The sequence below is a fragment of the Ramularia collo-cygni genome (genome assembly GCF_900074925.1).
Source record: "Ramularia collo-cygni strain URUG2 genome assembly, contig: RCC_scaffold08, whole genome shotgun sequence".
In the NCBI taxonomy this organism is placed as follows: domain Eukaryota; kingdom Fungi; phylum Ascomycota; class Dothideomycetes; order Mycosphaerellales; family Mycosphaerellaceae; genus Ramularia; species Ramularia collo-cygni.
This window is the reverse complement of record NW_019716262.1, coordinates 330,550-344,693: the sequence shown is the minus strand read 5'-3', so window position 1 is coordinate 344,693 and position 14,144 is coordinate 330,550. Positions and strand designations below refer to the sequence as shown.

General features: G+C 53.6%; 5 protein-coding genes; 1 reads left to right on the top strand and 4 right to left on the bottom strand.

The window, feature by feature from the left end:
- Window positions 1–434: 434 nt before the first annotated feature.
- Window positions 435–644, bottom strand: RCC_05673 (uncharacterized protein; the record flags this gene model as incomplete). Its single annotated transcript, XM_023770939.1, has 1 exon — window positions 435–644. One exon carries the CDS (start codon window positions 642–644, stop codon window positions 435–437), a length of 210 nt encoding a protein of 69 aa, XP_023626707.1.
- A 1,110-nt stretch (window positions 645–1,754) lies between these two features.
- On the bottom strand, window positions 1,755–3,998 carry RCC_05672 (uncharacterized protein; the record flags this gene model as incomplete). Its single annotated transcript, XM_023770938.1, has 1 exon — window positions 1,755–3,998. The coding sequence occupies one exon, from the start codon at window positions 3,996–3,998 to the stop codon at window positions 1,755–1,757; it is 2,244 nt and encodes a 747-aa protein (XP_023626706.1).
- A 483-nt stretch (window positions 3,999–4,481) lies between these two features.
- Window positions 4,482–5,114, top strand: RCC_05671 (uncharacterized protein; the record flags this gene model as incomplete). Its single annotated transcript, XM_023770937.1, has 1 exon — window positions 4,482–5,114. One exon carries the CDS (start codon window positions 4,482–4,484, stop codon window positions 5,112–5,114), a length of 633 nt encoding a protein of 210 aa, XP_023626705.1.
- Window positions 5,115–5,404: 290 nt separating this feature from the next.
- Window positions 5,405–8,115, bottom strand: RCC_05670 (probable DNA replication licensing factor, MCM3 component; the record flags this gene model as incomplete). XM_023770936.1 has 2 exons in its annotated part: window positions 5,405–7,986; window positions 8,043–8,115. The coding sequence occupies 2 exons, from the start codon at window positions 8,113–8,115 to the stop codon at window positions 5,405–5,407; spliced, it is 2,655 nt and encodes an 884-aa protein (XP_023626704.1).
- A 592-nt stretch (window positions 8,116–8,707) lies between these two features.
- RCC_05669 (related to Rho GTPase activator Rga) lies at window positions 8,708–12,529 on the bottom strand (the record flags this gene model as incomplete). XM_023770935.1 has 4 exons in its annotated part: window positions 8,708–9,297; window positions 9,352–11,838; window positions 11,896–12,413; window positions 12,474–12,529. The coding sequence occupies 4 exons, from the start codon at window positions 12,527–12,529 to the stop codon at window positions 8,708–8,710; spliced, it is 3,651 nt and encodes a 1,216-aa protein (XP_023626703.1).
- Window positions 12,530–14,144: the final 1,615 nt, after the last annotated feature.

The window sequence follows — 14,144 nt, the reverse complement described above, 5'->3', positions numbered from 1 at the left end:
CGGCAACCTCACTGTTGAGACATTTGCAAGTACATGTAATCACTCTCATTGTGTAACCACCCAATCGACACAGCGATGGGACCTGAAATGAGATGCAGGTGGTAAGGTAATAATTTTGGTCTCTTCCGTTCAACATTATCCATTCCCTTCAAAGGGAGGGGTATCAAGATGCCATCTATTCTGCTGTATTCCATTCTGTCCATCTCCCCGCCTCGCTTCCTCAAATTCCATTCCCCCTCCCAATTACACTTCAAGTCTTAACTTGGCCACTTCCCACGAGAAAGCACTCAGAAGACAAACCAGTCTCCAGGAAAAGCATAACTTTTACTTCTCCAAAACTCCGGCAGCGGTGCAAACCAGCTGCTTCTCAGAAAAATGCATATTTCCGGAATGCAACAAACTTTTGGTCATTATCGTCGTTGAAATGAAGGTCTCTATTTCATGGTGGCCAAGAGAACGAGGCATTCTGGGTTGAATCGATTCGCCTTTCGGCTGGATTGTTTCTGGCCGGCGGATTCGAATTCCACAGAGTTATTCCGTGTTGATGGGGAGGAAGTGTCCTTGTTTTGGCGAGTGCTGGCTGAAGGAGTGGACTTCGCCTTGACGGACGACGCGGCCGACTTGTTGGAAGTGGAGAAGAACATGTCGGCGGTTTCCTGTCGTTGCTGGATGCGGAACATAGTCTTGGTGGAGGCTGAGTGAGTGTAGATTGGATGCCGGTAGACAAAGCTGATGTAGTAGTGACTGTGTGGTTGCTGATGCTGATAGAATTTCTCTGCAGCACGATCTCTTCCTGTACTTATACGACTTCCCGTCCGTCATCAGAGAGTCCAAGCGTATTGGTGTACACGCCTTGCAGAACACGCCTCCCTGATCGAAACACTGATCGATGAACACAGCCCGCAAGCCGGCGTCAACTAGGCATCTAGTCAACGACATGCACCCGCATTCACGAAGAAGTATTGGACAACGAGTACGCCTCAATGACCTATTTTGGACTCTGCACAATTTGCAAAGAAACTTCGAGGCCGTGAACGGGTCATGCCCTGTGGTATTTCTGACGACCATCAAAGAAAGCCGAAGCAAAGCGTCTTGCAGCCCAGAACGACGAGTTCCCAGACGTAACAGCGTAGCATCGTTGGGCGGACCGTCATCCGACGCTAGGGAGTTTCTCTATGCATCTCGGAGTTCGCTGGGAAAAGCTTGCGCATTCACTCCACCGCAAGCATCGACATCGAAGCATTCCGCTCATCGAAACATATTCTCATATTTTCGATTCGATTCGCAGATGTTGAAAGCATCGGAACGTCGTATTTGAAAATTGAAAATTTCAACGCAAGGCTGAGCTGGCTGTGCTGGATGATGAATTCCTCAAGGTCACCCACAGGGGATTCGAACTCCGTCTCCACGCCGGAATGAAATTTTACACTGCTTGAAATGGAACATTCTTACGTATTTCGAAACGCTAGAACCATCTGCCTCACATCGTCAACACCGAAAAATCACATGCTGGGATCTCCATCGCGCTTCGCATCGGTTGAAGGAATTGCTTGTCGAAGGTTCGACGAAGGAAAATTTCGGTCTTCGAGAGACATGTTGACACGTTCACATACCTGCTCAGGCCACTGCCACACTCACTACTCTGCGTTTTGTGATTTGATAGATTGGTATCGTATTAGCGAAGTCTTTTCACATACCATTCTAATAGACATCCATCTATGGGCTACCTAACCGCACCAGTCGTGAAAGGTCTATCATGCATCATCTCGATGGTGAGCTTGTGCTTGGAATGCCAGATCCATCAAGCGTTTCGAAAGCAACGACTCGTTYGGATACCCGCTTCTACGCTCTCGACTTCTGTCCCGCCGAAAGTTGAAAGGGTCCTCGAGCATAGAGGAGTTCTTTGGAGCATACCTATCCGAAGCGGGCGACAGAAGCGGAGGTCGAATCGAAGCGGTGCTCTGTGACCCCGTGTCGTTGTCGAAAGTCTCCGCCGGCCGAGATTCCAGGACAGGCGGCGCATCGAATTGCCGCGGCATGGTTGGCACTGCATTCGGCATGTCGTGTCGCGCTTTGCCGCTGTATTCCCCTCGGGGAAGGGATTGGACAAATTTCTGCGCGTCGAGCGGGCGCTGCGATTCGAACGCCGTTTGTGCGGGTTCAAGCCCGCTGCATCTTCGTGTGCGGTCCTCAACAGAGACATGAACTCCACTCAAAGAATCTCGTCCCGGTTTGTAAGCGCTGAATCTGGGCTCAGGGAGTTGGAGCTCATTGCAGAGTTTCTCCTTGCCGTCCGGTACCCGGTTCGCGAAGACGACCCTGACGGATTTGTACAGAAAATGCCTTCCTTTGGAAGGACAACAGATGTGTAGGTGGATGAGATATCTCAGCGTAGGCTTGTCCTGTGAATCGCCGGTTGAGCCCCTAGCAGCTTCCGATATATCGCTCCCTATGTTCTGACGGGATGAAAGCGGCAATTCGATAATTGGGCCAGCAGAATAGCTGCGCTGTCGTATAAAAGTCTTCTGCCCTGGTTCCATATCGGTAAGATCGTACGGGATSAGGAAAAGCTTCACGGCGGTCTTGTTCGGGTTTTTGATCACGATCTGAAGCTGGCCTTGTTGTGGTATTCGGTAGCTGCCTCCAGGCGGAGCTTTGGGAGAGCCCGACCTTCTTTTGTCCTTCTGTCGTCGCCGTCTCTTTGCTTGGGCGTCCGATGTCAATGCATCTTCCCGGGTACGAGAACTAGCCCGAGAGCCTTCGTTGCTGCTACGACCATGGAGTCGCTGAAAGCGCTTTTCCAGTGTCTCTTCAGCACTAGGAAGACTGTTCTCAAGGTCAATGAGACCAACATATGGACTCGGCTGATCACCGCCAGGCGTTGATCGAATGCCAGCACCGTAGCTGTAGAATACTGCTGGAAAAGGCACGCTAACATGCCGAGGACAGCGCAAGCTGGACTTGCAATTACCCTTCCCAAGAACACCAATTTGCGCGACGAAATTCAGTGGCTTAGACGGAATGGTAGACATACGACCACGCAAGATGGATTCTTCGTAAGAGCCCACCATAGGGGCATGATGGAGGGGGGTTTCAGAAAATGAAGGACGCCGTGAGCCAGTCAACGAACTCTGTAGCTGGCTAGTGTACGATGTCGAGTTTAGAGATCTCATGGGTTGGTGAGCTTGGTACGGGAAAGTCTTTTCCGCGCGCAGTGAAGGTGGCTGTTGTCGACTAGATGAGGGGTAGTCTAAAGAGGGCTGAAAGCGCTGGAATGACTGAGGGGAGAAAGTGTGCCTGCGTGACTTATCAGGACTTCGCGAGTAGGATAGTTCACAAGGCTCAGGCGTGTCGGGTCGTGAAGAATGCACGAGAGGGCTCGTAGGCGGCTTGTACACAAAACTGGTAGCCAGCGAGGCGTTGGAAGCTGCACGAGATCTGATCTGCTGATTGATGGGTCGGGCATGCACGTGTGATCTTGTCCCTTCTTCACGGATATGCTGCAGAGCCACGGGAAATTCTGTATGCCACAGTGCAACAGGCGAAGTTGAAAAGGCAGGCAATTCACGATCTCTTCTACCCGTAAGGTCTTCTTGGAATCTTGAAGAAGTCTGATTTCGATCGCGGAAATCCCCGCTGTGGAGGGCTGAGCGTGGTCGTTCGATTTGCATCCCGATGGATTGATTGTCGTGTTGCACCTCGGGAGATCTTGATCTGGCGTTCAGCGTGCTTGTACGCGTGGAAGACTTTCGCTCCGTCTCTGGGGAGTTGGATCGAGATGTACCGCTCTTAATCTTTCTTATGATTTCCTGGCGATCTATCGAAGTCGATTTGCTGCCCCCAGCCGGAGTTCGCGGGCGTCCGGTATAGAATGGGTTGAAGATCGCCGGACTTGACCGCCCTTCGTCTTGCACCTTCACCGTCTCTTGCATGCCATGCCCGGCTTCGCTATGTTGCCCATACTCTGAGCAGCATCTGGGACACCCATTGCCGGCCATGCCACCGCCCGGAGCCTACTTGCCGGCTCCGAGCGTCGTTCTGTTGGCCGGTTTCGGTTGAAAGTATGTCCAGGGCAGCAAGATCGCGATGACAACTGTGACTCGATGTTGTATAGCGACCGAGGAGTTCCGAGGTCAGGGAGGAGCGAAGAGGAAGTGAGGAGTGAGTGCTCCGGAACGAGGAGTGGAAGGTCGTACGAACGAGGCGTTAGCTATCAGGGTGATGTCAACGGACTTGAGGGAGAAGGGCGTCAAGGGGGAGAGTTAGCCCATGTGATGTGATGGAGAGCATGTTGCAACTTCTACTACGCACTGACGGTGACCATGATGTCGGCCTAAAGGCGTGAGTTCATCACATGCCGCCATCCGTTATCGACCTTATCGGGTTTCGAAGATCTAGCTCGTTTTCCAGCCCAGCCAACCGACTTCACTGCACATGAAATTCAATCTCCCTACATCAAAACAACTCAACACACCACAGACATGTCCGAGAAGAGAAAACGAGATGGCGCAGACGCCGGTTCGAAACACGACAAGGACAAGAAGCGACAGAGGAAAGGGTTCAACGTCGGCTCGGAAAATCTTCCAGACGGTGTCCACAGGCGCAAAAATCAGGCCATCAAGCAGGCGCTGATAGATCGAGCGAGAATCAAAAAGGACTTTGCGAAGCTAAAGCGGAATGCTGGCGTTACCGATGAGCCGGAGTCGATTCCTCAACCGGCGTCACTCGCATTGGATGCTGCGGATCAAGAGGAACCCACCACGGCGCCGCATCCAGACCGACAGACGCTGATTGAGAAGGAGGAAGAGGCACCAGAGGCCGAAACGGAACGCAAATCGAATGTGGAGCCCAGAGCGCGGAAGCAGCGCAAACCGAAGATTGTACCGTTCAAGAAGGAGTACGATGAGGCGCAACAACGGAGAATCGAGGCGGAAGAGCGTAGAAAGGCGAGAGAGGAGGCGATGCGTGAGCGGCAAGGCAAGATCGAGGAGCGGGAGCGATTCAGAAAGGCCATGGCTAAGGCACGGACGGGTGGGCCGAATGGTCAGCGGAAATTGGGACGAGAAAGTCAGGTGCTGCTTGACCGGGTGAAGCGCATGGTGGGACAATCATGATTTCAGGCGGTACTTAAAGAGATCGGAAAGAACGGCATCGAACCGAGAAATCTCTCCGCAGAAGCATGGTCCTCACTCAAGTACGACTTTTTGTAGAGAAATATACACGGAGCGACTGAGCAATTAATCGACAGCAGAATGGCCCTGAATTAAGATCAAATTTGGGTTGGAAGACATCGCATTCATGCTATTAAGACTCCAGCACGCCATTCATTTCGCTGCCCAAACAAAAAGTTGGTTTCCATCTCGTGCCAATCGAGACCAATTGCACACTACATGATCATATCTCGTTAGATCTTATACACAATTCCACCACTGAACATGATCTTGTTGCGCTCGTTCAGCTCTTCAAGCGCCTGTACCGCCTCGGCATCGCCGAAATGTGCCTCGCCAGAACGGAGACGCGCGTTAACGGCTGCAATCAGCGGTTCAACATCCGCTGCGTCGTTGGCAAAAAGCGGACCATCGATAAGTTGACCGAGGGCAGCTTGGAAAGCCTGGACTCGAGGAGCTGTGATGGGCGTAGCCTCATTTTCATCCTCATCCTCTGCCTCCTCTTCCTCCTCAGCCGCGCCAGTCAAGTCTTGTGAGTCGTCTTGCAGAAGTTGCGACGCTGGCTTAGAGGAAGCCATGCTGAACTGACTTGACGATGCAGCGTTACCATTGGTGCGCTGCGTCCGTGACGTCCGGGCAGGCGTTGAACCGTAGAGATCCTCTTCCTCCTCTTCCTGATTTGCGCCTGCAGTAGAGTTCCCATTCTGCCTAGAGCCTCTTGTTTCTCGTCCGGGGGCCCGTGTAGACCTTCGTCCTGTGCTCGCCCTGAAGGCCCCGTCTCCCGCATCGTCATCATCACTGTCAGAATCATCGTCCGTGGACATGGCGTCTGGGTTGGGTGAGCGCCTCGCCTTCTTGCGCTTCCTGCTCTCATCTTCGACGACTTCCTTGAAAAGAGCAAAGCGGAGCACACCTTCTGCGACCTGTGCATCCTTCTCCTCCACACGATTCGAGAGCCTTGACTTTGCATGAGCGGATGCCAAACGAATCAGTGTCTCGAGCGTACGTGCAGTCATAGGGGAAGTCTTTCGCTGATTACCCTCCATCTCATCGTTTCTCAACGCACTATAAGCAGAGATGATGTGATCCGCCGCACCCTTGGTCAGAATAGGCTTGATCCGAGATTTGGCGTATTGAATGTACTTTTTGATAAACGGTATGCTGAGAACCTCCACGCGACGATTTGACCCACGTCCAACTGTGATTGTGACACCGGCGTGAAGCATGGCATTGAACTTTTCGTAGACCTCGCTAGGCTTGTTTGCTTCGCCTTCTTCCTCTAGACCCACACCGAGAGTCTGATTGAGCTGTTCGCGCACTGGAGCGCCCTCCTCCGTGCCTGGCTGGCGGTAGCGGTGCATACGGAGTACGTGTTCTGAAACTTGGCGATCGCGAACATCCTCAATGTCATCCGTGACGACGAAGAGCAAATCGAAACGAGAGAGTAGAGAGTCCGGAAGGGCAATGTTCTTGTGGGGATCTTTGTGCGTGTCGTATTGTCCGTAAATTGGGTTGGCTGCTGCAATGACCGAACATCGCGCGTTGAGTGAAGTGTGAATACCAGCTTTGGCAATGGTGACCGTCTGCTGTTCCATGACTTCGTGGATTGCTACGCGATCGACATCGGACATCTTGTCGAACTCATCGATACAAACGACGCCTCGATCCGCCAACACCATGGCACCAGCTTCAAGGCGTCGCTCACCAGTCTCCTTATCTTGAGTTACTGCCGCCGTAAGACCAACTCCCGAGGAACCACGACCGGTCGTGGCAATTGCCAAGGGTGCTGTGTTGAGAACAAAACGGAGGAGCTGAGATTTAGCTGTGGAAGGGTCTCCCACCATGAGAATATTGATGTCTCCACGGAGATGCGTACCATTGTCCAGGTTCTTCTCCATACCACCGAGAAGCATGAGAAGGATAGCCTTCTTGATGTAGTCGTGGCCGTAAATGCTGGGCGCAAGAGACTGGGAGAGCAGGTCGAATACTCTGCGCTGTTTCGAGATCTTGTTGATATTACGGATGTCCTGGTCTGTAATGGGTTGTTGTGCGATACCACCGCCAGATTTTGACGAGAGCAGAATTACATTATTTGCCAGGATCAATGTCTTGAAAGTCGAACTCCCTTGGGCAGCATTACGGTTACCCAATGATCGGTAAATTCCAACAAGCTGTATTCTGTCACCAGGTTTGACGCGGTCCACCATGTCATCGTCCATGATCACGTCCACTCCACGAGGCAGTTGGCCGGCAGGCGCTCGCTCTGGCATCTCTTGAATGGAGATGGTCTGGTGGTCTCTGTATGTGCAATATCCGTACTCTGTCACCAGCGGGTTTCCCTCGCCGTCTTCTGTGGGGTATACACTCGTGCTGGCTGCTCCGTTCATGGTCATCGTCTGGTCTCGATATTCCCGGAAGTGGAAGGTGGATTTCTGCTCATTCCAGTGCACACTCTTCACAACCTTTGGCCTTACGAGCGAGCATTTGGTCACAATACCCTCTAGAGAGACCATGTGATTGAGGTAGCTCGAGGCGAGTGTCCTTGGATTGCAAGCAAACTCGCCGAAGCTGCCGATATAGGCGCAGTAGTAGACAGCATCTTCCTCCACGCGCTGCGTCGCACGATTGCGAAGGGTCTGAACGATGTTGAATAGGGCGCGGTCAAATGCCTGAGAGTAGTCGAAAGGCTGATTCAGGAGGCCATCGGCAATCTCTCTGCTGTGAGAGCGAATCTCATCAATGCTCACAGTAAGTCTACGCAGACCACGGTTGAGCATAAGCAGGATCTCGGCCTGGTAGCTGCGAGCGCGCGGGTCCTCTGTGCATCGTGTCAGCGGGTAGTGCAAACGCGTGCTGGTTCTCCGCTCTTCTTACGTGGATCGAGAAACTCCTCTGCGGCGCGAATGCGATCCCGCACAGCCTCATCACGAAGCTGAATGCCGTCCATCGGGAAGGTGCGATCGCGTCCGAGGGGTGAGGGGCTGGTGGGGTGTGAAGTGGTGAAGGTATAGCGGAAGTGGGAGAGAATGCAGGGCAGCCCGCGAGATTGAATTTTGGCCGCGCTCACGACGCGAGTCGCGACGCGCTGGCGGATACGAAATCTCTTTGAATCACGTGCTTACAATGTTTCTCCCAAGACTCATTCGTACAACTTTACAGATCCTAATGCCCACGCTCTCGCCCTCGCTCATCATTCAAAAAGTCATTCAAGCCACTTTGGTGAGCAATGGCAGCCTCTCTTCAAAAACACGCTAAATGGCTGGTCAATCTGCCTCAATCCAGGAAGAAGGAACACTCCAATCCACCGCGGTATTATCTCCACCCCAGCCGACAATTCTCGTGTCTCCCCTTAATCGCGCCTCTTTGGTCTCGGAAGCATCGTCTGCTTTGGACGCGAGCAAAATGCTGGAACCTGAGCTTCAATACTCCTCAGGCTTGAAGGAGGTTGCCAGTAGGGCAAGCGCAAAAGATTGCTAGGCCTCGTAGCTCTCAATTTCTCCAACCAACGCGTTGAATCTTCAAGAACGGTCTGTCCGTAATCAGTCGTCATCTTCAAACACAGCCTCATGMTGTTCCAGCAGTGCCTGCACCGCGGCACGTTGGACCTGCATATCGCTCATCTCACGCTCGATCGAAAGCGGCCGCATGATAGTCGGCGCAAACACGACCGCGAGATTGAGCGGCGTCATGAGATTTTTCGGCTCAAACGACATGACCTTGGCCAAATGCTGAATGAGCATAGCAAGCGTCATGCGATGTGCATCAGGTAAGTCGCTCACGGCCATGTGTAGCGCAGCGGCCTGTTTCTCCTTATCCTGGATCTGACCAGCCTCTAATAGCGAATCGTACACGTCGTAGGTGATCAGCGGGGTCGGCAGCTTACGGAAGTATTGCTTCAGCGCGCTGGTGATGGCGTGGATGTCCAAGTCCTGGTCGCCAATGTTGTAGTAGTTGTCCTTTTCGAAGCCTGCTTGCACTGCCTTGACTTGGCCTGCACCGCCAGATTTGCGATATACGCCTTCGACGTCCATTCCTCGTTTCTCAACTTGACGTATACATGTGACGACAATACCAGGAACGGGTTCTCGTTCGAATTCACAGCGCAGGGATAATTCGGAGCCGAAGAGGACTATGTTCTTTGTCAGCGCTTGATCACTCCTGCAGGATACCATGTAAGTGTTACCTGATCCATCTACACCAACGAGGTTGGTACTGCTGTTGTTGTGCTTCATGTTACCAAGACCCGTGTTTTTATGAGGGAATAGTCCTTGGCCAACAGTTCCCTCGATACCCTGCTTGCTATTCACACTGCCCTGATCGCTGCCGCCAACGGCTTGATGGGTCTGGTTATACGGCATGCCAATCGAGTAAGGGCCGTTCGTTGCGGGTGCGCGATCTCCTCCCACGAAAGCGCCCTTGATGCCCTTGGTTAATGTTCCTGTAATTTTCTCTCCACCCCTTCGCCAGTTGAATTTGTTGGGCTTAGCGCCCTTGCGGATATTGACAACCTGAGGCGCCGTTAAGACGGTGGCCGGCTCGGCTTCAGCGTCGTGCAGCAAGGCCGGCATGGATGGATCCGTGTTCACGAGATTGAGGTTACGCATTTCGGCCTGGCTAGTGTTATCAACTTTTGCTCCAGGGTGATAGATCCCGAGGCCATTATTTGAAGGAGCAGGAGCAGGGGTTTGTGCTCCGTTAGGAACACGGTTGTCCTGATACACCCCCTGAATACTGCGGAGGAGCTCGTTGTTGTGCTGGGCCAGTTGCGCATTCTTTGACGAAAGTGATTCGTACTCCTGGAAGCCCTTGTCTTTCATCTGTATCAGATTACCAATCTCATCCGTGAGTTCGCCGCGCTTGTGCATGAGGTCCTCAATCTGGCCGCTCATGCTGTCTTTTAGTTTCTGAAGGGATTCTGCAAACTCTTTCAGAATGCTCGTTTTGAGCGAGTTGAGGTCAAGCGGCTGAGAACTGTCCTTGGCTTTGCTCAGATGCTCAGTCATGACTTCGAGCTCGCGCACCACCATCTCGCGCTGAGTGTCCAAGAAAGCCATGGTCGACCGCTTTTCGCGCAATTCTGTGTTGACCGCCTTGATGTCAGAAGACGCGTCCAATTTCTCCTGCAATGAAAGCTTCTCCGTCTCTAATTCAGCAATGTGGTTTTGCGCTCGTCGCAGAGAGGTCCTGAGTGTATCAACACCATCCGTGCTACTGGGAGAGGTAATGCTTGGTGTGCTCGACTCAAGGTTTGCGTTCCTGGGAGACCTGCCACCCGGATTCGCTGCTCGATCGCTGAAACTTCTGCCGTGCTTCACTGCATTCGATACCCGCCGTAGTACCGACGGTGATGCAGCGCGTCCGTTGCTCTGCACCGGGCCGTTTTCACCTCGCAGAATGCGGCCCATTTCATCGTCCATAGAGAAGCCACCATCAAGGCTGTACTTGGGCAAACCGCCACTGCGCATCACGGACGACGGCCGACCATCGAGCGACGAGCGATCCTCGCTCTGCATGGTGCTGATGGAGTCGTGATGGCTATGGTTATGGCGCTCAGCCGGGGGAGGCGGTGGAGCATGTCTCGGCGCGATGAAGTCGTCATTTGCAACAGACTTGCTGGGAGCAGTGGGCCGATTTACAGACCGTGGCGGGGGGCCACCCTCTATGCTGCTACGAGCAAGCTGCGGGTCGGGCTTGGACCGGCTCCCGTCATGAGAAACAGCCTCACGAGAAGTCGAGCTGTCGACTGATGAAGACGGCACGGACGAAGATGACTTGTTCCGCACGTGCGATGATGTGCTTTGCGCACTGCTGCCTGAGGGATCGGGTGTTGTCTGCTTTGCTCTGAGTGCCGCCGCGAGGGAATCCCCCCGGAGAGGCAGACCCCTGTCAGCGCTCCGAGGAGGAATTGGACCCGGCGCAGGGAACTGGCTTGCTGATTGATATTGCGCAGCCTTATGTTTTGGATCATCAAATGGGTTTACGCCAGAGCCCTGCGAGCCACCTGATATGGGCGATATTGGCTTGTTGGGGTGGTAGTTGTCCTTGGACTGCGTGTCGATCGGGGATACGCCCTTTGAATTGCTGCGCGACCTCTCCTTCTTGAYCTTGGGAACCTCCTGCAGTTTAAAGGTGTCTTGGTGGATTGGTGATTTCGAGCCTGTTGTCACTCGCAACTTCGAGGATTTATCCTGAGCACCAGCAACGACTGGCGATGCAGTGCTGGGGCCGCTTGACGGCGAGTCCTCCCCTGATGCATTGGGCTTTCTATTTCTGCCCTTTTCCTGGAAAAGAATATGCGGACTGGGCTTCGCCTGGGTGGCGGCTCTCTCCTGGTTCACAGCTCTTTCCGGCTCGCGCTCTGTAGAGACTGAACGTGAGGATGCACTGGTGCCCGGCCGCGGTTCATCTCTGACCGCAGATTTCGCAGACAATCGACCACTTGCTCCGAAATAATCTCGGGGGGGTTGATTCTCTTTCTGAGGTTGTGGCGACAGGTCATGACCTCGCTGGACCTGTTTACGTGGTATCGCGAGCGACGGAGCTGCTATGGGAGTGGGATCAAACGCCATTGGGAGGAAACCGCGCTCTGATCCGTCATCATCGTCGGCTGGGGAAGACACGTTGGATGGTCGCGACTCGCTGTAGGTGCTCGCTGGGAGCGTGGGCCCTTCTACTGTTTCGTCAGTTGTTGTCAATGGTTTCAGCCACTCCGCATCTGTGGACCCACCACCGCGCATGTCGTCGGACAAGGGCGACACATCCCGTTTGTTGTTGCTAGAAGATGCGCCATTGCGCGAACCGAACTGTCCATCTCGGGGTGACTTTAATTGCGAACTTTGTGTAGCTGGCCTGTCGTCTGGCACTTCGGAGTCGGGGGTGAAAGCTGCTGGATGTGCGGCGCCTGGTGGGAGCGATGGTAGGGCCTTGTCTCCACCGGCTGAGCCAGCGCTGGGTTTGGGCGCCCGCGCTTTCTTTCTTCGCCGTGCCATGAGGCTCTCGTGACAACTCATGCAGAATATACCCTGTGATGTGCGTGCATACCGCAGGTTCTCAATCTTGCGYTTGCAATTGCGACACCTGAAACACCCACTGCAGAACGCCTGTTCTCCTGTAAGTATTGCCAAGTCTTCGATCTTGTTGCCACAGGCGTTGCAGCTATATGTGCAGTTGTTACAGATAAGAGAGCCGTCGCCGAGAAGGAGGAGGTTCGCATCGGAGTCGAGAAGTGTGCCGCAGGTGTTGCATCTAAACGTATCGCGCGTTAGCATGGTAGGCACAAGCTATGACTGAGTTGTGAAGACGTGCCTGAAGCATTCGATATGCCATCGTTGCCCAGCTATAAAGCAGTCAGTAAACAGCATCACGGTGCGACAGAAGAGATGGAGGGAAGAGATGGGATAGACGTGCCCAATTCGAAAGCCTGCGAGTATTTGGTTAGAAGAATGCCTCCATCGAGAACGATCACGCAACCATGGCCATACCTTTCCCTCCTCGAGGATCTCTCCGCAGCCCTTGCACGGGTAGACCACGTCGTCCTCGCCCATCATGGGGGACTCGGGGTACGGCGACTCCATAGCGGCCATGATGGAATGGTTGGTAGGTAGGTTATGCTCAGCCCAGAGAGAGGGTTTGTGGTGCGGAGGACATGCGGCCCAGAAGAGACCAGAGTAGACCAGACCAGATCAGATCAGAGCGAGTGTGAGTGAGGAAGCGTCCAGTAAGGTGTGGCCCCAGGAGAGCGTTGGGCGATCGCGAACTCTTCGCGCCCTTGGCTGTGTGTCGATGCCCGCCTATACAGATACTGTAGCGACGCCTGTGTCGTGCACGTCGCCGTATCGTCCCCGCCCGCTGGCGTTGTTGTGAAATAAAGTATGGAACACGCGCCACGCCGCGACGACTCTCGAGCAATGTCCAGAATGTCGTTGTCGTGAGAGAGCTCACCACACTCTGGAGTCTCAGGTGAACAGGGAGCGAGCGGCAAGGCGGCAGGCGGACAAAGTCTAAAAGCTGCTGGCAGTCGCGAGGCGCAGAAAGGCAAAAATAAGTGCCAACCAGACCTGGATTGTGGTCAGGAGAGATCCTCGGACTGATCAACAAAACTCCCACGCTGCAGCGTCAGAGTGATCGATCTCCTTCTCCACCACCTCGCAGTGAAGGATACGAGATCGTGCGCAGGAGACGAAGGTAAAGAAAGAACGGGTACTGCCTTGCGTTGCCGCACCATTGCGATCCCTGCTCCATTGAAAGACGTTGTGTTTCATATCGGTCGCGTGGCTCGCTCGCCCTTCGTACACCCTGGGCTTGAAGAGTCGACCGTACGAACTCACCTACTGACGTCGATCGAATGGAATTGCTATCTACACGACCATTGCAGTTCTCTCCCATATACAAGCCCACTGCGTACCCAAACCAGCGCCACCCCTGGCCAACCATGCATACAGCCGGCATTGCTTACTAGGTCCCAAGCCGGCTTCTCTGAAACATTGAAACACGCGCAAGACGCAAGCCGCTGATCCTGATTCCTTGGAAACGGCATGCTTTTTTCATCTCGTTGGTACGGCCGGTGGACTTCTTGCGCTCATGGCAGGGCAGAGCAGGGCGATCGCATGTGCAGCGCAGAACTTGGGTTTCTTGGCTCAACACGAAGCATCGCGTTAATTTCACAGCGGCTCCCAAAAAAGGTAGGCGTTTTTGGACGCGGTTTCGGATGCTGGTCGACACATCAGGTCCCATCCTTGGACATCATCGCCAGCAATATCAATGAGAGCAGTGGATGGCACCTCTGTCGCTTCACTCACATCATTCATCCCTACACCCACTTTTTCCCATCGACGTTCAGCTGAAGCGCTAGTCAGACCGACTGTAGCGAATGAACACACTTTCTGGGCGTGGTTCGGAGCGGCAACCTGCATAATGATCGGTGCAGCATGATCTACTCATTTTCGACAGGTACCCAGAATCCAGACTCGTAGCAAG